Source organism: Mesocricetus auratus, unplaced genomic scaffold (assembly GCF_017639785.1).
Source record: "Mesocricetus auratus isolate SY011 unplaced genomic scaffold, BCM_Maur_2.0 Super-Scaffold_100009, whole genome shotgun sequence".
In the NCBI taxonomy this organism is placed as follows: Eukaryota; Metazoa; Chordata; class Mammalia; order Rodentia; family Cricetidae; genus Mesocricetus; species Mesocricetus auratus.
The window spans coordinates 17,443,527-17,467,439 of NW_024429193.1; the positions used below are offsets into that span (position 1 = coordinate 17,443,527).

A 23,913-nucleotide genomic window follows, 5' to 3' on the forward strand; every position below is an offset into this window, starting at 1 on the left:
TTGGAGAATGGCAAAGAACTATAATATAAGAGACCAAGACGTTTCTACAGTTTGTCCTGATTGAAGATTTATGATACCTGGCAAAGAGATGCAATAAAGTGGTGTGGGCCTTTTAGAGGTTTTCATTATTTATGATGAAAATAATATATTCACAGGACTGAAAAAATCCCAAATAATATGTCTCACCTCGTCACCCTAGATTCTTCGCTGTCAACTTCTTGGTGTGCATTTACACAGAAGATTTCACTTTATATACAAAACCACGTGCATCCTCTTTGCACAGTGATAATACATACTAGGAATGCTGTTTTCTGTGTTTGGGATTTTGTTTTTGATTTTATCTGAGAGAATTTTTCACACCTTCACTGTTAAAAAATCATAGTTATTCATTCTAAGAATGAACATAATCAAGAGGGCATAGTGCGCAACCAGAAAATGGTGAATCTTTGTGGTACCCAGAATTTTTACTTGTAGGAAGTACCTAGACTATTTACATACAGGAAGGATGGATACGTATTTCAATATTGGTACTGTTTTCAAACTGGCATTCCAATTTGTGCCCCAGTTTTATTTAAAAAAATGATCTTTCATCCATGTTTTAACTAGATAACATCTCCTTAGATGCTTACTTATAATTAGCATATTTTCATCTAATTCCATGATCAAACACTGGTAGATTTTCTTTAGGATGCTGGTACATTTCCCGAAATATAATTTAAATGATATTTACACAGTAACGAAGTTATCTCTTTGACTCATATTCATCAATGTTGATATACGTTTTTAAAGATATTCTCCTTGGCTCTGTATGTGGTATTTTAAAATTTAATACATAATGGTTTCCTATAAGACGTTTTGGTTTAAAAAGCTTGGCTGTCACTGGGTTTCTTGGGTTCAGTTCAGTGATTAATTGTGTGTTTGCCTCTAGAGAGAGGAGTGATGAGCAAATTGGCAAAGAATGGGCTGGCAAAACCAGCAGAGACAGCTGATCTGAACAGGGAAGAGCTCTTGGACCCCAGAGCAACAGTGGGGAGGCCAGCATGGGACTGATCTGGAACCCCCAAATGTGAGTGTCAGCTAGAAGGCCTGGGCAACCTATGGGGCCCTGAGCTGTGGATCAGTGTCTATCCCTGGTATACAAACAGTCTTCGTGTGCCTATAGCACAAAGAGGGATGCTCTCTCAGCCTGGACTCTTAGGGGAGTGCCTGGACCCTACCCAGAGTAAAATGACAGACTCTAGATATCCCCTATGTGGAAGGATTTGGCAATGGGGGGGGAGAAGGGGAGTGTGGGAGGAGGGCAGGGAGAGGGAACAGGGATTGACATGTAAAACAAGCTATTTAAAATTAAAATAAAAAATGATTAAAAAAAAGCTTGGCTGTCCCTTACTGAAAATTCAGTAACCAACCAACAATTAGTAAGAAATATAATAGTGATGGTGATGATGGTGACAATGATGGTGATGGGGTTGTGGTGGTAGTGGTAATGTCAAGTTCTAAAATCTAGAACTTACTACAAAAAATGAAACGGAATGCATGTTTCATGTATCTCTTTCCCTTCCAATTTCCTACCTTGTTATTCTAATGCCTGTATTAATCAGCTAATTTTTAAGTGGTACAAAGAGTACTTATCATATTCTGATACCTTTAGGTATTTTAGCATTTTATCTAAACAATTACAACTGTTAATCTGTGTTTTGTCTTCTGTGAAGACCAAGTCCCTTTTAGCGTCTTTTCATTTTATGTTTATAAAGATTCTTCGACTGTGCTTATATTTCAGAATTCACCCTGCTCTTTTTAGAATTTATTCTATATAAAATCATGGTGATCTAACAGAATCAATTATGAATGATAGATGCCTCAGAAGTATTTTGCCTTTTATTTAAGAACAATATACATGTATGTGTGTGTTCTGTTCACACATAAATTTTTCAAACAGTAGATTTTGAAAATTTTCTTTCTAAATCTGGCTATGTGGAGACCATGCTTGGAATCCATGAATTCTTAGGCCTTTTACCAGTGTCATAAAACAAACAAAAAACAAAAAATCCCTTCAAATTTCTTAACTTTATGACTATCATTTCTATTACATTGATATTCTAAGTGGCATGTCTCATTACATTTGAAACTGAATTGTTTATCTGTACATAGAAAAATTAATATATTACAGTATTTTAACCAGCTAATTTTCTGAATTCTCAATATTTGTAGTTTTCCTTGAAGTTGGCTATTAAATATATATATAATTATGCTATTTTTCATAAATGATTTATGTTATCTAAAACATTTGTTAATATGTTGGAATGATTCATTCAGTACTAATGTCTCTAGATATCATCATCTTATATGTGTTTATCATGGCAATATGAAAATAGTTGCTAACTTTCTTGCAAAGTTTCATTTGGAAATAAAAGCCAAGAAAATTATATTGCATTTGATTCTTTCTTTGATCTCAGGTACCAGAACTCAAACTTCTTAATCCTCATGCATTCATCCTGAATTTGAATGAAAATGTGTAATCTTTTTTAGTTTGTAGATACTTTAAAGATAATTGTAATTATTGACACACATAAAATAAATGTTGTATATAGAACATATATACATATATAAATATAACCAATATTCATAGAATTCTCTCTCTCTCTCTCTCTCTCTCTCTCTCTCTCTCTCTGTGTGTGTGTGTGTGTGTGTGTGTGTGTGTGTGTATGTATGTGTGTGTTACTAACATAGTGAGAAGTTTCCAGGAGTTATCAGTATTCAGAAGTTACCCGAATATCAGTAGCTTTATTTATAACCTTCGTCTTTAATTACTAAAGACATGCCTAAATACATTGTGATTCTCATTTCTGTATTTGTGATACTTGCACTCATCATTAAAAATCTTTGTATTTGAAATCTTTACAAAAAGTTAGTTGAAATCAAATAAAATTCAATTCACTTGAGATTTTTTTATCAACATCATGTAGAATTATTTTCTCCATAGCTAAACAAAGAGGTGAGGCATTTTCCTGATGTATTTGTTCACGACTGGATTTCAGTTTTTTCTGTAGTCACCAGCTTATGGTCAGTGAACATACTGATTAATAAATGACCAACAAGTAAATAGAACTGCTGCTTGATTTCCTGCCACCACTTATACTCTGTATGTTCTACATGTTCCTTAGACTGGCCTCTTCTCAGGATGGCTCAGTGTCCTTGTGTACATCATTAATTACCATCTCTTCAAATGATACTATTGCTGGGGACATTGAAGTAGGCAAGTGTCACGAGCTAGGCTGTACTTGTTTCTGATTAAGCCAACACTTAAGCAGTTTTGAAAACCTGAATCTGTTTTGTATGGAAAGATATCTGCTCAAGATAAGATCTAAAAGCGTTTTCAATTTCTGTTTTTCTATTTCCTTTTAGCTTGGAAATGTTGGTTAATAAAGTCTTAACATCTACAGTATATGCCTTAATATTACAAATTTTGATCTGAATTTTTTTAAAGTGCTGTTCTTCCTACTGGAGGTGAAAAACACTTAAAGCACAGAAGAAAGGTATCTGTATTACTAATTTAATAGAAATTTAAGACATTATAAAACTACTTTAATTAGTAGCATAAAATAAAAAATTTGCATCATGGAAACTTCACTGATAGCTAATTTTTAAAGAATTAATTAAAATATTATATGAAATAATATAAAAATATGTATGTGGATCAACATTAGGCAGTGATATCAACAAGCATAATGTGTCCCCATTTACACAATGTTCCTGGATTTCAGGATATTTATCTTTGACTACAATATAAGTGAAATTCACAGACATTATTTGCTAGGATATTTAACATTAATTCAATCTATTGGCTCCACATTGCATATTGATTAGTCCTGTAGTCCAACAATAAGAGTTTATTCTTAATGTCTTGATTTGCATGTATTGACTTGCATGTATTTAATTCTTAAAACTAATTAAAAGCTTTTTGCCAAAGGATAACAGCTGCATTTTCAGCTCTGCTACCTGAAGCAGTATTGTGACAACAGCCCAGTAAGTGAGTGAAACCTGAATCGCAATCCCAAACTCACCCGAGGTTTCGTCTACTCTCTCATCTACTACGTGGTCCTTCTGATGAACCCACTCGCTGTTACACTTGAAGTAGATCTGGGTGGCAGGGCTTGCTTTACAGTACAAGTTCACAGGCTTGTTCTTCACAATGTAAGCTTCTTCGGGCTCAATGAGGAAGTGTGGCAATGGTTCAGGTGGGTCAGATGGAAAGGTTTCTGGGAGTTCATGAAAAAAGTCATCATCTGGTGAAGGAATAGAAAGGGGAAAATGATCAAAATATAGCAACTTGTCCTTTGGTTGCTATTTGTTTTTTCTAGAAAATGGCTTACATAAGAATGAAGTTCTTGAATGCCTTCAATGTGAAAGTCGATATTTATAAATGCTGAGTGGTTGCTCAATAAATAATCTGATTATTATTCTATTTTGTACATACAACAAAACTCAACCATAGGAAAAATAAACCATACTGAAAACAGGGAGTAGGTATCATGATGGGAAACAAAACTCTGGGTCTTGTCACCCATAGAAGCGGTGATATTCACAATATATTGTGTACTTCCTAGGTTACAGGGTTACTGTTAAGAACTAACACAAGAGAGAAGGATCAGTGACTAAAGCACTTGTTTCTGTTCCAGAGGACTTGGGTTCAGTTCTCAGCATCCACATGGTGACTAATAACCATCTGTAACTACAGTTTCTGAGAATCTGATGCCCTCTTCTGGCCTCTGGCGGGCACTCCAAACCTGGGATGCACAGATGTTCAAGCAAGCCAAACACCACTCAAAAACTGAATTAATACTGAAACAAACAGAAACAACTTCTATTAGAGGTATAAGACTTGCAGTAAGATTTAAATCCTTTTCAAACATCTGTGAAAGATCACTAAAAATGTGAGTTACAGTTCTCTAAGTTCAGATTCAAACTGATCACTAGTTTCAAAAGAGGCACTTGAGTCAGTCAGACAAAAATATTCATTGAGGCCAGGTAGTGGTGGTGTACATCTTTAATCCCAACACTTGGGAGGTAAGGGCAGGTGGATCTCAGTGAGTTCGAGGCCAGCCTGGTCTACAAAGTGAGATTCAGGAAAGCCAGAACTTTTACTCAGAGAACCCTGTCTCAAAAAATAAAAAGGAAATATTCATTGAGACTAAAATTGTCTAAAGCACTGGAAATGTGAATGGGTATCAAGTTGGCTACTATTGTAGCAGTGGTAGAAATGCTTTTTGGTCTATTTTTGAAATTAAACTTCATATGTTATATGTTATTAAGTGACTATAGAGCATTGCTTAAAACCTCATTCTGAACAAATATCTTTGTTATAGCTTTCAAAATTTTCAGGTGTGTTGCTCCCACTCTGATATTTCAACATCATTGAATATATCTCATCCAAAACCACTGGAAAAATTGGTACACTTTGAAATCATCTTATATTTCTTAATTTGATTCCAAGTTTTAAAAAGTCATATGTGTTTGCTTGAATAAAAACTTAGTAATGTTTTATAAAAAGATAAGAGTCTTTCCATTATGGTACATGTTATGCCTGAGAATTATATTCTTATGAGTGACAGAAAAGAACAAACTATTATTAGTCCACAAATATGCTAATATTTCAAGTTAAAATTCATGGATCAAAGGTATAAAATGAACTTCGCAAGTTCTTTGGAAGTACTCTTGTGCAGTATTAACAGATGCTATCATGTTGGTATTTAGAGACTGGCTGCTCAGGCATTACCTTGAAACTCATTATATTATGTATTCCGTTGCTATCTGATTTTTGGGAGCTAGCCATTGGTGAAGTGGACATCTTTCCACTAAGGAATCTGGACTGCAACTTTTTTCATCTAGGTTATGGGAGAGCTTTCAAATAGTAATGACACCCAGTTGTTTCCAATTTGTTTTGCAATAAAAACTGGCCTTACTTGAATCACAGGCAAAACTAGTTTTTGAAACTGCTTCACTATAGTCAATTCCTGACATTGTAGAAATGACGTCTATGGTAACTAGGCATTCTCTCTTCCTTCACTTCCTGATATGCTTTCTCAGGCAAGACATCATTTATAGTTTTTCCACTGTTAACAAACAAGGACACAAACTGACAGGTTACTAAAGAATAACCTTGTTTATATCAATTCCAGCTCTACAAGTCAATATGCAAGACCACTCAACACTGATCAAATAAACAGAGCCAGAAAGGCAAAGGGACGAGGAACTGCACTATTGACAGATCCGTCTGCACAAATCCTATGGCTTGAATGCCTTACCCAATCTTTCTGTCATCTTCCAGAGCACTTCCTTTTATATGTGAGGATGTACTAGGCTGATAATCAATAGAGCTATACAAAATGCCATGCTCAAATTCTACTGAAGCATAGGTCTTGTTTCATTATTATTCATGAAAGCAAACAAGACAGTAACTCTAGCTTTTTCCAGTTTCCTTTCGGATTGGGCTTGCATACACACAAACATGGAGGTGGAGTTAAAACTACACATTCATTCAAGTATCTAAAAAATAAAATACCTTATACCTTTCAGCTGGTGTTTTAAGTGAAGCCTGTTCCTTTAAAATAACTGATTACAAAGTACTAGCTAATTATACACATCCATTTTATTTGGTAATGTAGCATAAGTATTTGTGTGTTCATATCTCATTAAAAATTCATAAAGATACTAAAAATAAGCTATAGCACCTAGCCAAAATATGTATTTCCTTAGTATCATTATTTTATTGCCAACTCCTGAGAAGATGGAAATAATTGAAGATCAGAAAAATCACATGCATATTTTCAAGCTCAGTAAAATGTCAGCAGGAAAAGTGATGATTTAATAAATATCTAGAACATACATGATCAAGCCAGTTGGGCATTTCAAGTTTTAACATAATATGACTATTACAAGTGAAAAAAATTAGCCTGTGTCTTGGCATAGTATTGATTTGTCAAGTTGATTGTTAACACTTAAAATGAAATATAATAAAAATCATTTCTATCATTAGAAATAATGTTTTCTTCTTTTGATGAATCTTGTGTTTTCAATTACATTTAATTATCATTTCCACAGAATTCATCGCCAAGTGTTCCTCCAGAGAGTCGGCTTAACAAACAATAGTCTATTAGCTTATTACTTCTTATGGTGTCCATACTGTAAATTCCAATTATAGCCTAGATGAAATCACATTAAACGTTGTATCTTATTTCTCATAATCAGTTTAAGTGTGGAAATAATCATTGTCTAGGAAAATCCAAGACCTTGAGTTAGTACATATGTGTAGTGGAATAATTATAACAAATTAAACAGGCTGATACTTAAGGTTCTATACCAACCAGTTTAATGCTGCTATTAATAATCTTGAGAAAATTAAAAATGCACAACTAATCTTTAATACTAGAATGAAAATAACTTGAAGATGCAGTGCATGTTGCATTCATTTGATTTTCATGTTTTGAAAGGTTTTTAAAAATTTTATGTATGTATCTGTGCCTGTGAGAGTTTATGTGTACACATGTGTGCACATACTTAATGGCAGTCAGAGGGTAACATATCTCCAGAAACTGGAGTAACAGGTGGCCATGAGATGACTAATGTAGGTTCTGGGAACACACATAGAACATCCTGTATAATTTATGTGGCCAAATATAGAAGAAAAATTCAAAGATCCCAGTTAAAATATATGAAGATTTCTAAGAGAAATGGCAGGAGGACATTAAATGAGGCCCTGGTCCCATGAAACACCCCAGGTCACATTCACTAAGAATCCAACCCTACCTACATATGAAAGAAACTGGGTATTCTGCTCCACAGTGTCTGATCAGACATGAAACCATTTCTTGTAGACATTCATGCTGAAACTTATTGGGGACTTAACATATTTTTAAAGGTATATTGGGTATTTTCTAGAAGACATGGAAGTTTAGAATGAGAAGCCGAGGCTCTAATCAATTCCTTGCAGTTGAAGACATGTGGCAAACTGTGCACAGCCTTCCCTTGAAATCTATACCTATTTCCTTGGTAAGAGCACGCATGACATGCAGAGGCCAATCCTTCAGGAATGATAGGTCAGCTCTGCTCTGAGTTGATAGACTCCTTTCTGAGATCATTTCTTAGCACCTTGCTGGTTTTACTAGACAAACAAATCAGTGTCCAGATTCTTTTAAGGTAAGATCACAGAACTTGAAGCTATTAAAGAACAACCCTGAGTTTTATTTCACAGAGATCAGTGAGCACATCCTTCCCCACTTTACAGCAGAAGATTCAGAGGTGATATCAAGGTGACAACAGGAACCCAGTTTATAAATACAGCTTTAAACTTAAACTTTTCTTGGGCAATATGGTTAAATATTCTAAATTACTACTTTTTATAAAATATATACTTCAGGTTGAAATTAAATGGACTAGTTTGGGCAAAATGACTTGAATAATGAAATTGTTAAGTACGTTTTATTGGGTAGTTTATTAATATTAAGAAAGTAAAATTCTTACGGTTAATTATGGTAAATTCAGTTTCAATTTAAAGCTAAACATGCCTTTTTGTATGCATTCAACATTATTATTCATTTTATTCTTTGCTAACATTTGACTTAACTTTCCACTTTCTACCATTATTCAATAAAGACATTCAATAGCAGTGCCAATTTTTATCAGTGTATTAGTAAATCTTAGCATTCCTGCTTCTCTTATCATATAGGCTTTAGCTTTTTCATTTATAAACAAGTGGGGGAAGTTTTTCACCATGTATTATCTTCATAGACTTTCACCGTACCTAATTCTTGACAGGAAAATACTATGCTATGAACATCAATCTAGGAAGCTTTAGGTTGCTGGTTTTATTGCTATTATCAAGCCCTAATTTTCATCAACTCAATACATAAGTTCCCACATTTCTGAATCACAAGACTTAAACTGTTATTACTCATAGCATAAAATATAGGACCATTATCTCTTTGTCTCAGACTTAAAGCATATTCTTCTAAAATGGAATTTGCTTCCAACGAACTCGAGAGTAATTTAAAATGAATGACTGAAAAGCTAATTTTATCCATATTTGGCCACCCATCCATCAAAGAGATAATGTATGATATATTATCAAAAAAAGCAGCTGGAATTAACTGTTTAAATAAGATTCTAGGCTATTTTTGATTAAAATATCCTCTGGAAGACAAAGGCTATGGTCTACATATCAAGAAATAACTCACTGATTCATCCTCTAAATTCAAATAGTTGGATCAATGATGCCTTGAATGTATCACATATTTTGGATCTGCTGAATAGTTCTAATTTCAGAAGAGAAACTTTTTTACTTTCAAAGGAATGTTTTCCAAACCACATCCTTCTGTTCCTGGGAGTGATATAAAATTGCTATTTGACATTCAGCTGCTTCAGAAACAGAAGGGCTCTCTTAGGCCCCAGGTAAGTTCCCCTGATCTCTGGCTTTCATTCTTTGGAACCCTCTTCTTCTCTCGCTCGCTGCCTCTTTTATGTAAGTTCTACTGTGACACTGAATAAAAGCATGTAAAGAACTCTTTTGTTCTATTCTTCATAAGATTTATCAGGTATAAGATAAAGAAAGTGGCCAGTTTCTTTGCTGAACAGTTCAGCTAAGAAATTTGAATGATAAGGGATTGATGACGGTGCATTTACGTAGAATATCAAGAGCACAAATAGACATCAGAATCAGAAGGATTTGAAAATATGTTTTTCCAAATAAGCTGCCTCACTCCTTTGAAACCACACTGCATACTGTGCCATAAAATTTGCATATGCATGTATGAATACATTCACCCAAGTGTTGTGTACTTTAGACCCACACAATATATTACAACAAAAGGCATTTGAACTTATTTGCAAGAGATTGAACATAACTAATTTCTAACTGAAGTACTTTTCAATAGGTTTCTGAAAATCCAATCACAGCCATACTATTTAGTCAATAAAAATAAGGATTAAGATTTGTATATGTTGACCTAAGTATAGAAAGCAATTTTTTTGGCTAATTTTTGCATGCTTTGTTTGTCAACAGAAAGGGAGGTGTTTGTATACATATAAGTGTGTGTACAAGTATGGAGGTGACTGCCCTGTCAGGTCAAAGGATGTATGAAGGAAAGCATTGTAGCTGGCATTTGCAGACATGAGAGGTCATTACTTTTGGGGTGGAAATGTGCAAAGCTTGTTGGGGGATGTTTGTCTCTTACTTGAAGGCTTTTCAAATGTGTTACAGCTGGTAATGGTAATGGTATACACTTTTGAGCTTTTGTCCAAATTAGGAGATGCACCAGCCTAGGATGTTTCATTAAGTACAACTTCCAAAACCAACAGCACTGACTTCATTAAAAATTGCTACATGTCTCCATTAAAAGCCATGTTTAAAGACTGTGGTATTTGCAACTGTTTTACTTTGATTGAGTTATTTCTAGCCTCATTTCATTTTTCTTTTAATTTAGCCCCAAATTCCTCAGTACTGTGACCTCTGACTTTGAATTCAGAGTTTACTGCTGTGTTCGTATTTTTTTCAAGAATTTGTATTTGATGATCATTTTCCATATAGTAGTACAGTCCTAGCTGTTGTGCCTGACTCTATACTTTATCTACTTTATCATTAAATGGCATCTTACAGAAATAGAAATCACATGAGAGAAGATAATTTGTATGATAATCTCAGTATATAATAGCACTATTTTATTAGTCTTGTTATGCAAATATCTATTTATAATTAAGTAATAATCCATTAGTGCTTTACTTTGTACTTTAAATGCTTAATTTAGTATATCAAAGTGAATTGCTAATGTGTATGGTCTTCTACAGTGAATTATGGGAATGGCCTGCCATTTTCTTACTCCCTTCTAGTGGTTGGTGTCACAAATTCTACACTTTCATTGTGAACCTTAGACAGTTGAAAATAAATAAAAGCACAAATAAGAATATTATAAAAATTGTGTCTGGAGAGGTAGCTCAACAGTTACTACCACTGGCTGCTCTTCCAGAAGAGTCCAAGCAACCCACGTGGTGATTCACAACCAGCTCTAACTCCTGTTTCACAGGACCCAATGCCCACTTCTGACTTCTGCCATCTCTAAACAAATGCATGGTGCACAGACATACGTGAAGGCAAAATACCCATAAACCTAAAATAAGTTTAAAAGATGAATAAATAAATGATGCTTAAATAGCTTAAAGTTAATTTTATGACACTGAATTAACCTTTGACGAACAAATAAAACATAAACTTGGGTCTGTTTTTCTTAAGTCTACCAAAGATGTGAATATTCATTTGTTCATGTATTCAGGTTACACATTCTGGTATCCATTCTGGAAAATTGTCTGAAGTGAACAGCTTTGTGTCAAGTGTGCCAGGCTCTGGTTCCCAGCTATTACATGTTAGAGTGTGTGTTCCTTTGGAGGGGTCTGTGATGAGATTAAGCTCACAGGTAACCCGGAGGAAAAAATTCATTATCCTAGATAATCTGAATGTGTTTCAAGCAATCACTGAAATGCCTCAGAGGCAGAACTGATGCTCCTGGATGATCAACATCTTTAACTGAACAATTGAAAAATATAAGCAGACAACATTCACATCATCAAAATCTTCCACAATTTCCTGCTATTACCCTTCAGTAGCCTGTCTAAATCCTCACAGCAGGTGAAACATCCCTTCCTCTGAATGTGATGCCAAGACTAAGCTCACACTATGGTTCCCATTCCCATTGATCCTTCCTTGAATATATCCAGTCCCTACCAGATGGCAGGTTCATGCACAACAGTGGTACTTACTCACGTCTAAACATCTCATGTCTAGAGTGCCAGTCATAGAATTCAAGGTTTTCATTTCTTTTTTAATTTGTGTTGTTATTCCTAGAGAAAATTTCACAGGACAACACAGAAATGTATGGGAATTATTTCATTAACTAAAATCATGGAAGGGAGAAGAATTCACTGTAAAACTATATCAGAAATATGTGTATCCAAAGTTATCTGTGTGTGTCTGTATGTATGTGTGCGCCTGTACATACACTGAGTGCATCAAGTACATACTTACTAGTATGTGTATGTTCTTGTGAATGTGCATTCACACGTGGGTATGAATAGCAAAGGATGTTCAGTGTATTTCCTTGGTCACCTTCTATTCTTATCTTTTGAGGCAGGATCTTTCAGTGAAGCTCATAAATTTGGGTGAATTGGCTAAGAAATAAGCTTCAGGAACCTGCCTGTTGATGTCTGCTGCTTCTAGCTCTGGGTTACAGGCACAAGCTTGTGTGGTGTGTGTGTGTGTGTGTGTGTGTGTGAGAGAGAGAGAGAGAGAGAGAGAGAGAATACATGTGTGTGTGCATGTGTGTATGTGTGCATGTGTGAGTGTGTGTGTGTATGTGTTCAGTAGAACTGAATACAGGTATTCACATCTGAGGTGCACACACTTTATCACCTCAGCCTCCAAAGACATAATTCAAGTGTTTAAACGTACAAGTACACTTCCAATAAAGAACTTATCTTGTATGCCAATTTTAATGCCATCTATCAGGAGATGTACCTAGTTTTGAACTAAGTGAATTCTTCCATGAAATATTGAAGGTTGAGTCTAACCTGGAGTGAGTGGAAAGTCTTACAGGACGTCTGACTTTATTGTCCTCGTCTATTGTGCTTGTAATACACTGATGTATTACATCACTCTCCACATTTGTAAATGTCTTCTTCCTTGGGGACTCTGCATTTGCACTATATTGCTTCCTGTTCTATGACTTTAACCTTCCACTTTCTCCTTTGCTTCTTAAATACAGTCAGATACCTCTCAAAGTTTCTCTTTGGACTCTCCCCTGGGCATCTCATCACACCAGTGGCTTCAATTATCAGATCGTGTCACATTCATAACCTTCCCCTCCAGTCTGCTTCCTTAAAACCCCTGATGCCTTTGTATCGACTGAGAATGAAATCAGACTCTTCATCCAGGCCAACAAGGACTTGCATGAGCTGATTGCTTCTGCCCTCTATGTCTCCTGTCTTAGCCTCCTGTCCTCTTGCCAGCACATGGAGACAGACATCCTGACACTGGAGTCTTTATCACACAACACTCATCCAACACTCACACACTTGCAATTTACTGAAGGGCATGTCTTTTCCTTCTTACCTTTGTCTGCCAGGCAAGAAGAGAATCAAGACCACAAAAATCCAAACAAATGACACCTGAGAAGGAGTTTCTATCTCAAGTTTTCTAATAATCTGTTATTTTTATTGTTGTTATTATTTTATTTTCTGTTATTATCTCAAATTAACTTGTTCACTAACCTGATTTTCCCATTTGCATGTATCTCCAAGCTCTATAAATTAAGATATTTTCCATTTTGCTCAGCACTGTGTCCTTAGCATTGATACTATATGGACTATCTTCTCACTAAAACAAACCTTATTTTCAAAACCAGTTCCTCATTTCTATTTATAGCATCATTTTCACAGTCAAAACAGGGTCCCTTATGAAGGTATTATAAATAAATTAAAGGAGTCCACTTGCTTTTTATTTGAATTATTGTAAGAGCCTTGATAGTGATTTGAATTGCCCTAGATTCCCTCCTCCTCTGCCCGTGTTAGCCAGCTTTTCATTGAAGTGACAAAATTACCAGAAATAAATAAGTTAAAAGAAAAAAGTTTATTTCACCTTATTATTTGAGACCATATATATATAACCTGGTCCATGATCATTTGAATCCATCACTCAGGGTCTTAGTTGACTCACTGCTCATCTCATGGCAATCATGAAGCAAACAGCCTGAGAGATGAGGGACTACTGACAGGATCACACCTCCAAGCACAGGTTTTGAAGTACTAATTTCCTTCCACTATGTCTCACCTAAACCTCTTACTCATCCTTATAGACAAGAGACCCTCGGTGGATAAGATGGCTTCCTCGCATCTCACTTGCAAACACTGCTGCATTTGAGACCAAGCTGAAGCAGAGACTTTTCAGATCCACAACATAGCAGCAGTGCATGACTTCAACAAGCGTGAGTATTCTAGGATGAAAATGGAATAGCAGCAGCCTCTGCCCCAATGTCTGAGTGTTCCACAGAACATGGCCCGCACTGACCTAACTCCCAGTTCATTTACCACCACTCCTCCAAATTGGGATTGGGGATTCTGTATCCCACAAGGAGGGTTTAAGGTTTTTCTTTTACTTCCACATATTTCACTGCTCAGAATCGACACTCAGAATTGACTCCTCCATGTAGACTTCAATTCCATTTAAAAGATTTCTTTTTAATCTCAGAAATAACCTTCCCTTGCTATTAGGCTATAAACGTTCTATACTGCAGTTTGAGGGGATCAATGATTTCACTTCTGGCCAGAATTACCATCTCCCAGAAGGTTTAAAAATTGTTTCTCAGTTGAAGTGAATGTATCTATAACTGGTGACTTGCTTCTAAAATAACAAAGAACCTTGCTACCTATATAGATTATATGTTATAATTCAAATTTTGGTGTAATGTGTAGCAATCTCATTATAAACAATGCATACATCTTTAACTGCTATAGGACATTCCATGTTTAAACAGTACCACAGACCAGAGAACTACAAATACCTGCAACTTATTTTCAAGGAATTTTAAAAATATTCTCAAAACTCCATGTATTTGTGTGTGATGTGTGTGTGTGTGTGTGTGTGTGTATCTTTGTGTAGGTACTGTGTTTAGAAGGCTAAATCAAAACAGCAGACACAAACAGCACCAACTTAAAAATAAGTTATAGTTATTGAAAAAATGGGATATGTGGACAATAAGCGTACTCATTGTATGTGATGCAGTGGTCACCCACAAATAAACACACTGAAATATCACTACATGGTTTATCATGTATTTTAAAGGATAGGACAATGAAAAACTGAGATTTCCCATACACATCGAAGCTCTACCTACAGACTATTTTTTATTCTTTCATCCATTACACTCAGCCCGCAGTTTCCCTCCCTCTACTCCCAGCCCCTCCCTCTGCCTTAATGACTAATTCCTTCAATTTAGGAAAATGTCCTAATACACATGAAAAGCACAGCCATCTTGAAGTCCGCATGCCAGTTCATGAGCAAAGGAAACATCAAAATCTAAAAGCAAACTACCACAGAGTTGTCTCAAATCAGAAATAAAAAGTTAACCCTTGCCTATTTTTCACTTCTTATGTAAAAAGTATCAACAAGTGCTTCTCTCTGTGTGACTTATGTGACTGCTAGATGTCACCATTTCTGTGTTTCTCATTCTATTGCAATCATGTTTTTCCCAGAACATTTCAAGGTATCATAAATCAAGTCCTTTAACTCCTGCAATCATGCAAAATCATGGCTGTTGCTTCTTGGTTTAAAGCGTTATAGTTCCTCATTTCCCATCAGTGTGGTATACAAAGGCCATTAAATCAATTGTTTGTTTATATTCTATATACAATCCCTGCAGATAATTCACCTGGTACTTTATTTATGCTGCTTTTAAATTTGAAAATGTATTTCTTTTTTGAGATTATAGTTATATCATATCCCCCTTCCCGTTTCTCCCTCCAAACCCTTCCATATACCAAATCCTTGCTCTTTTTAAAAATTATCATTTATTCATTAATTGTTGTTACATGTAAGAGCATGTGTGTGTTGAGTTTTTACTTCCTTAATAACTATTGTTTTTTAATGTTAGTACTATTTCATTGTTAAAATTACATTAAGGTGTTTTTGTAAATAGAATTCTATAAAACCCCCATTGTATATGTGTACATGTATATGAATAGTTATATAGCTTTTAAAAATACAAATGTGATCATATTGAACATGTTCTTTATGCTTCTGATACTGATTTACACAGTACATTCTCTGACTCCTTGGAAGCATTATTTATAGGAGAATTGTTTACATTATGAACCTATTATATCCCAAGTATAATTCTGCAATGTTAACGTAAGTTAACATTCACAGGGTTGAAGGCAAAACAATGCTACACATTTGAGGGATTGATAATATTTCTACAACACTCAAATTCCCTACAGATGTTTTATAATAAAGCAAGCATGAATCACAGCTATTACCAACAGCATTGCTATCCTGAGCTCCAGGTTGTTACACTACAAATTCATATTTTTTGACATTTTTAGATCATGGTGTTTCTGCAGCTGGTGCTGTAATTAACGGAAAGAGTTAATTCTGCTGATGAGCAACAATGTTTGTGAACCTCTGCCTTTGCATCAGATCCGTGTGGATGGCACCAGTGGCATTCTTGTACTGAATGAAACATAAAACGTACTGACAGAAAGGACAATATGCCGGGGAGACTGAAGAAGATGGAAAGGATATGGATCACCTCCAGCACACTGTAAGGCTGGTTAATGTTTCTCAATGTCACCTCCCCTGCCACTGGAAATCAGAATGCCTGACACCCGGACACCAAATTATTAAAGCTTCAAGCAGCGACACTTCCTTCTCCATATGAGGCCTGGCTTCTCCTTGACACTTTGCTCTTATGGTCCCTTCAGGCTCTTTGGCCTTTACTCCCCTCCTTTAACCTCCATAACTAATTAAATCTGGACAACTCTTTGGTGAAAATAGTTACCTTCAAAGTTTTCATTCAGGGTTCCCCTCTGGGCAATTTTTGTCACTTTAGTCCAGCCTGCCCTCTTTACATGGAGTTTAAGGAGGTGAGCTATTTTTATAAGATACAAAAAAAAAAAAAACCTCTTTCAAGACCTAAGTCTACCTTGATGCTTCACATAAGGACTCGCATGTGGAGCATGACAAAAACTCCAGCCACAAACTCTGGTCTTATTTGAGATAGTTAAGATATTACGACTTATTGTCTGGCAGCAATGTTATTTAAGGTTCCAACTAAATTCTGTATTAAAAAACTAAATAAGAAAAACCAACCAAACAAACAAATGAATAAAGACTAATATAGCTGGGCTCATCTTCCATAGGTTTGTTTTGGATATCATATTAGACCTCAGAATTAAGCAGTACTATTAATGTTATTCCCTAATTAGGAAAGACAAAATGGAGATGAAAAAATATGAAGTTAATTCTCAGAATATGGTATTGGTCATTGTTTTTTTCTCTAAACATAACATCAAAACATGTTAAGTACTCAACTACCTTAGAACTACTTCCATATCTTACAAATAATCCTTCAAAATGATTCATTCATTTAAAAATTTAACAACCAGGCATAGAGCTTGTTGGGCTGGTCACAGGTAGGGCAATGGGTTTCTCTCCTACTTGATGCCAAGAGTACTGTTTCTCAGCCTAATAATTGCTACCTATACTGTTTTCAGAAGAGGCAAAGGTAGTGTTCTTGTGTTTTGCTTTTGACATAGTGTCTCAAAGATAGAGCTCATTCTATCCTGGAGCTCCCTGTGTAACACAGACTGATCTCAAATTCATGATCCTCCTGCCTCAGCCTCCTAAGTGCTGGATTATCAAACATATACTATCATGCCTGACTATAAGAAATGTTTCATTTTCAGCTATATTGTGAGATACAACTTTCAAAATATCATAGATGATTGAATACTTTTCTATTAAACATTTGTGTATGCCTCCAAGACTGTCTCTACCTGTAATAGTGGAGCTAGGAAAGGCATCTAGATGTTTCTGGATTAGTAAACACGGCTGAGTTACAGAGGACATTGTCTTCCACATCCTGGAAATGTATTTAAGAAAATTCTCGGTATTACTATGTTTAGCAATAATAGCAAGACTACTATACAAACATCCATAAAGCAGTTACAAAATGGCAGGTACCCATTATGGATGGTAGATTCTCTCATTTATTTCCCACAGTAGCACCATGGGTAATATCATTATCGCCTTTCTAAAGATGAAAATACTGGCAAAAATAATCTAACTTGCTGAAATAAACATGACTAATAAATACCAGAAATAGTCCTTGACTATCAGTTAGTACCTAGAGAACCATCTGATATGGTTCATCCACTCGGTGAAGTTTTTCATGAAAATACAAATATATATTTATTAGTTATAGGAAAAAATGAGAACTATACCCTAAGCTTCCACATAGCCTTATTTCCTGGTCTATTCAGAGATACCAATAATATATTCTTATTGGGTGTTTTATTTGTATAACTTTCCAATTCCATGAACATGTTTGCATATACTGCTTTTCCTCGCCTATCAAAGTTGATTTGGAGGCTGAAGAGACAGCTCCACAGATAAGTGATTTGCATCTTAGAGGAGCACTGTTCAGTTCCCAGAACCCATGCTGTGTGACCTATATTAGCCTTTAATGCCCGTTCTAGTATACCTGGAAACACACACACACACACACACACACACACACACACATGTTTATTTTTAGGCAAAAATGTAATGTGTATTTTAAATGTAAGAATTAGCATATCAAATCATGTCCACAATGTAGAAAAAAACAATAAGACATTATGTAGAGTAAGTCTAGCAACCCATAAATTATTTGTTGTTCCACAGAGTTAGGTATTAACACTGGTAAAATTACCATCAAATAAATGATAATAAACTGAGGCAATTTGCAGAAAGCAAGACAAGTTGGGTAAACAAGGAGGATTTGGAGCGTGACAGGCCACTGAAGACTCAGCCCTGGGTTGTGATGTAAGAGGAGGATATGTTTGGACACTGCCGATTTTCCTTTTTCTAGTCTTCACAGGAAATAGGAGCTGATCACATTTGTTAATAGAGAGGAACAGGTTATTTGTGGGAAGGGAACTAGCACTGCTTTTCATGGTAAGGGGACATTCTATCAAAAAAGCACTGGCATCTGGAAAATAGAGGTCTTTCAGGAAAGCATATCCTTCCTGTCTTCCACTTCAGTAAACCTGAGGAGTGAAAACACACTTGTGAGTGCAGCAAGTTCATTGACATTAGCAGCATATCATTTCCCCAAAGTTTGAAAGAGCAATGGATTGATTTCAAGGTTCACAGTGGGATGGGGTAGGGCAGCATGGCTCACATGTCTTTTGGAAACAATATAAATTCATAGACCTATTTCAAGGTCTCATGAAGAGGTGATGAACTGCTGGATTTGGTTACACATTTCCTTCTGTGGAGATGATTTCATCCACTCCTTTTAGATAAGTCAGACTGATTTGTTGTTCTCATGCTCCATTTTCCTTCAAATCTACTTTAAATGAGCAGGTTGATTTCAGGGCAGGTCTCCTTACTCCCTCTTCTTCCGCTCGGGTTCAACTCAAGTTCTTGGGAAATCATTATCCTTTCTGTACCTTCAAGATGGACTGCCACAAAACCAAATTACAAAATAAACAAAATGAAGCTAAGCATGTGTTCCTCTGGGATGTGCACTTGTGCAGATGAGGGCACAGAATAACACAGCCCTTGTTAAAGTGTCTTCCCCACAGCATGGGCTGCCTGAACATTCTAAGCCTATGACTCTATAAAGCACACAAAGCCCCTCAGGTCAGAGAGCCACTCGGTTCCCTCCACAAAAAGAGCCACATCCAAGTCACAGCAGACAACCTCCTTTCAAAAGTTGAGACTGCAAAGAAGCAAGACAATAATAGGAATTTGTTTGTCTTGGAAATCACTGCCAGTCCTTCAAGGAGAGGTCTACTTGTAAGATCTGTCAAGAATCTTTTTCTTCATACATCAGAAAATTTACTGGATATCGCTGAGTGAAAGACTCTAAACATATTCTTATGGTGCTCAGGATCAATTTATCCGTTCACTTCTGGTTCTTCCATATTCTCAACCGTGACACATGTCTAAAATAAACATATTCTGTACCACTCATTAGCTACAACTCAGACCCTTCCTAGGAATGAATAGGTAAGGGGCAAACAGCACCCTACATTCACTATTACATAGTCAACACATCTCTGAGACCTCTTACAGCTTCATCACCTGCTAAGTAGGGGAGAGAGAAATGTGTTGTTTTTATTTTCCTATCTTCTGCTTCTTGTTTGAGTCATAACCATCTCCCCACTCTCTCAGTCCATGTGGCTAAGGTTCCTGTCACTCAGTCTCTGGTCTCATAGCATTCCGGTCTTTTGACCATAATTACTGCTTCAGGATAGTGCATAACTGAAGGCCATGGAAAGAAGATGAAACCTGAGATTCCAGTGTATCAGAAGAAGATGAATGCTGAGAGAACAAGCTGTTAATAGGGAACTGGGGTCACCTAATGAACTTGGTACAGAAAGAACCAGTTTTCATGGCATAGCAAGAGAAAGGCAGAGCAGAGGGGTGCAGTGACAGTGTGCACAAGCTGCCTTCCAGGTTACTAAGTCTGACAGGGGTGGGAAGCAGTGTGATCTCATTGCTGAGTTTTTCTCTTGTGTGAAACAATTTTGGTTTTCCCTTTATCTTTAGTTTACTGCCGATTTTCCATTGTCTAGTCTTCACAGGAAATAGGAGCTGATCACATTTGTTAATAGAGAGGACATTCTTTCACATGTACAGAATTCCCAAACTGTTAAAATGGAGGAAAAACTAATACAATAGCAATCATCTATCCTCTCTAGATCTTTAGAGCAGGAAAAAATGAAGAAAGTTGTGGACTAGACAGAATACAGGAATACCATAACAGGCAATTCTAGCGGGTGCCATTTGTGCTTTAGTTTACGCTAACATCAACTTTCAAGTTATGGAAAGCCCAGCCCAACTACCCTTTGCCAGCTGGTGGATAGGGCCAGAAAAAATTTTACCCTAGCAAGTGTTTTCAATCACCATAATAGTTCTTATCGGCTGTTTCATTGTATAAGGCACTGATCTTTGTCTGCTATATTTGCATTTGGTGGCGGGGTAGGCATTTCTGGCAGACTGCTCACACAACAGGTTTACCATGACACAGAACAGACACAAATTGCCTTCCCTTGTTTGCCTGTGCTGTGTTCATTACTGAGCCTCTGGCCAAGGCACTAATAAATTAGACTTCTGAAAACAGAAAATGTTATATCTCCAGATGACACAGATCTTCAGGTGGTGGGAGATTCATTGAACATTAGATGAATTAGAAAGTGGAGCTTGTGCAACTCAAATGTCTTTCATAGCAGCATCCTTTTCAGGCTGTTGCTACAGCAATATTTAATTGTACATTAGCATAATCAAACTTTAAGTAAATAAATACTCATATTAGGCTAAGAGCTATGTGTTTTGATAATGATTATATGAATGACTTAAAAGAGGATTTGATTATCTCTTGTTGAGAGAATATCTTCTTCAATATAATGACCCTTCCAAAACAATACAAAACTATTGTTTATGCTGTATCACTTCCTTCAAGGCACAGGAAACATTTGGAAGAAGGGACAGAAATAGGAGGGAAATGAGTGGAACAATAAAAGATGTCTTCTTTACATACATTCCATCACATTAATGAACTCACTGCAAAGGCAGTTATCTGCTTAAGACATGCCCAAGTTGGGACCCATTAGCATTTCATTATGGATGTAGAGAGACCCTTCACTGCTGAACTACTGGCAGTTTGCAGATGTCAAGAGAGGGGGTGTCAGTTTCTTCAATGGTATAACTGTAGGGAGAGATCTTACATACATTCTGACACCAGATTTTGATGAAGATTAGCCTACACAGGATAGGGATGTCATATGATATTTTATTAGGGAGAAGTCACCAAATGAGAAACTAAGAACCCAAGATCATCGTTCGGCTACTCTTTGAGACCCGACTGGAACCCCAAGAGAGTGCTAGTCACCTTTTCTTAGGTCTTTATCCCCTGCCTTTTCTATGTACCTGTGACCAGGCTCAAATGGACATGGTCAGCGCTACAGGTATATAAGATCCCTCCCTACACATAATCACTTATAAAGTGCCCTAGGTCTGGTGAATAAGACATATTTGGACAAGAAACTAATTAAACTCAGTGGGACACACACACTCAAAAATATGAAAAGGACAAGGGAAACTTTTGAAGTAGAGTTGCATGTTGAAACAGGGCAATGGAGCATTAATATGTCTAAATTTCATTACACAAATATAATAAAACCATCAAACATAAATGATTTAAAAGTGCTATGAGATAGTCAGGGAGGCACAGCTTTCTCCTCTGGTGGAGTAACACCTACAACTTCCTTGGATACCCTTGTCAAGGTTGTCTGAGACCTCAGTAGAGAAATCACATAAGATCGGGCATCTCTCCTTCAGAGGACAACACAGCTGAGTTCATAGGCCGGAGCACCCATGCTGAAATCATTCTTCATGGAAGTTACTGTCATGAATATTGGCACCATGCTAAATGGCTTGTTTAGAAACAAATTGATATACTTCCACATTAATATGCTCCAACTTCTTAAGACTGACAAATTGATAGCATGCTTGAGATTATCATCTCAATAATTCCTGGCCCAGCTTGCTCTAAATACCCAAGTCTTAAAGTCTGACAAGGTTGGCTTTTATTGATATGCCAAACACAGGCCTTGTTTCCAGGTGCAAGCTCATGACCCCCACCATGAATCGCCTATGCCACATGTATCTGGAGGAAGTGAAGACCTCATTTGGAAACAGAAAATTGGTTCTGAATTGTTGGTGTTCAGAAGTATAGATACATTGGAGAGCTATGTTTAATGATATAGGGACATAACTTGATTCAGAATGATTCTGTATATGATACCATTTTATATGTATTTGTTTGTTTTCTATAGTTGTAGTTACCATGGTCAATTGCAACATGAGAAGTCAATGAGTCAGAATTTAAATTGCACACCATTCTGAGTAGCGTGATGTCATATCACAGTGGCTTACCTTGTCCAACCTGGGGTATGAGTCTTTATCTACCACATCTGTGAGGATACCTACATGCCTCCTAGGCATACAATAGCCCTCTTGGTTATTTGTAGATCCTGGTATGGCAATGTTTGTTTTCATGGGAAGTACCAATGCCTAAACCATGCCTTGAAATGTCATTCATTGCATCTCATCACATCGGTATTGCACTTTCTATTATACTGAGAAGAAGGTGAGTCTATGAGATATGACATTTTGAGAGAGAAAAAATAGTCATATAAACACATTTTAAAATTAATTAATATTATCATACTAAAAAAAGGCATGCAATTTGACAGTTGGTCCTAGAGAGCATAGAGGGATCTCAGTGATTCACAGACCAATCTTAAAGTTAACTGATTGATTTCAAATATGTCCCTTTCCATTAACTGTGATTTGGGACATGAATCTTAATTTCTTCTTCTCCTCCTTCCCTCTCTTCCTCTCCAATCTCCTTCTCTTCCTGCTGCTCATTATTCTTCCATGTGATGTTTCTACCATCTGTATTTATTTTGAGGATTCAGTGACATGAATGCATGCTATATGTTCACAATAGCACCTGGCATGAAGTACAACCTGAATAAACACGTGGTTCTCCTCAATTCCCCCTCATCACTACCTTTATGAGTTTCCTGTCCCACCAAACTCAATGACTTTTATTACTCATTAAGACTTTTGTATTTTAAAGCATTTTCAAATCTCCTTTATTAACTGATTGATTGTCTCTCAAGAGCTGCGTAAAGGCCTTCATCTACAAGGCAATGTTTTCCTTGTTCCCCCAAGATTTCTTCACTTTAAAGAATTTCCTGAGAAACATTTCACCCCATCTAATTTGTGATATATAATATAATAAATTGTTTTTCCCCATTTGAAGAGAAATCAGATTTTGTTTTCAGAGGATCCTGGAGCAAAGGTACTAAAAATTCACTCTCTGAGCTGTCAGAGGCTTGTTCCAAAAAAAGGAACAAGCATTATTTAAGAAATTTTAAAAAGGTAAATGTTATTGCCTGTTCATAAGATTACACATTAGGCTGAAAATGTTAGTTGACTTGCAATTTGTTTGATCCAAAATTTATTGAGTTATGAGTCCCCTGATTTCTTAAAATAAAATTCTGGATGAATTCTGTCTGCCTAGCGTACCTAACAAT

General features: G+C 36.2%; 1 protein-coding gene across 2 annotated transcripts in view; it reads right to left on the reverse strand.

The window, feature by feature from the left end:
* Positions 1-23,913, reverse strand: part of Unc5c (unc-5 netrin receptor C) — a 359,028-nt gene that overhangs the window by 145,693 nt on the left and 189,422 nt on the right. For both annotated transcript variants that reach the window (XM_040751709.1, XM_040751708.1), the window contains exon 2: positions 4,065-4,286. In XM_040751709.1, the coding sequence (XP_040607643.1) occupies positions 4,065-4,286 (222 nt within the window). The remainder of the gene's footprint in view (positions 1-4,064; positions 4,287-23,913) is intronic.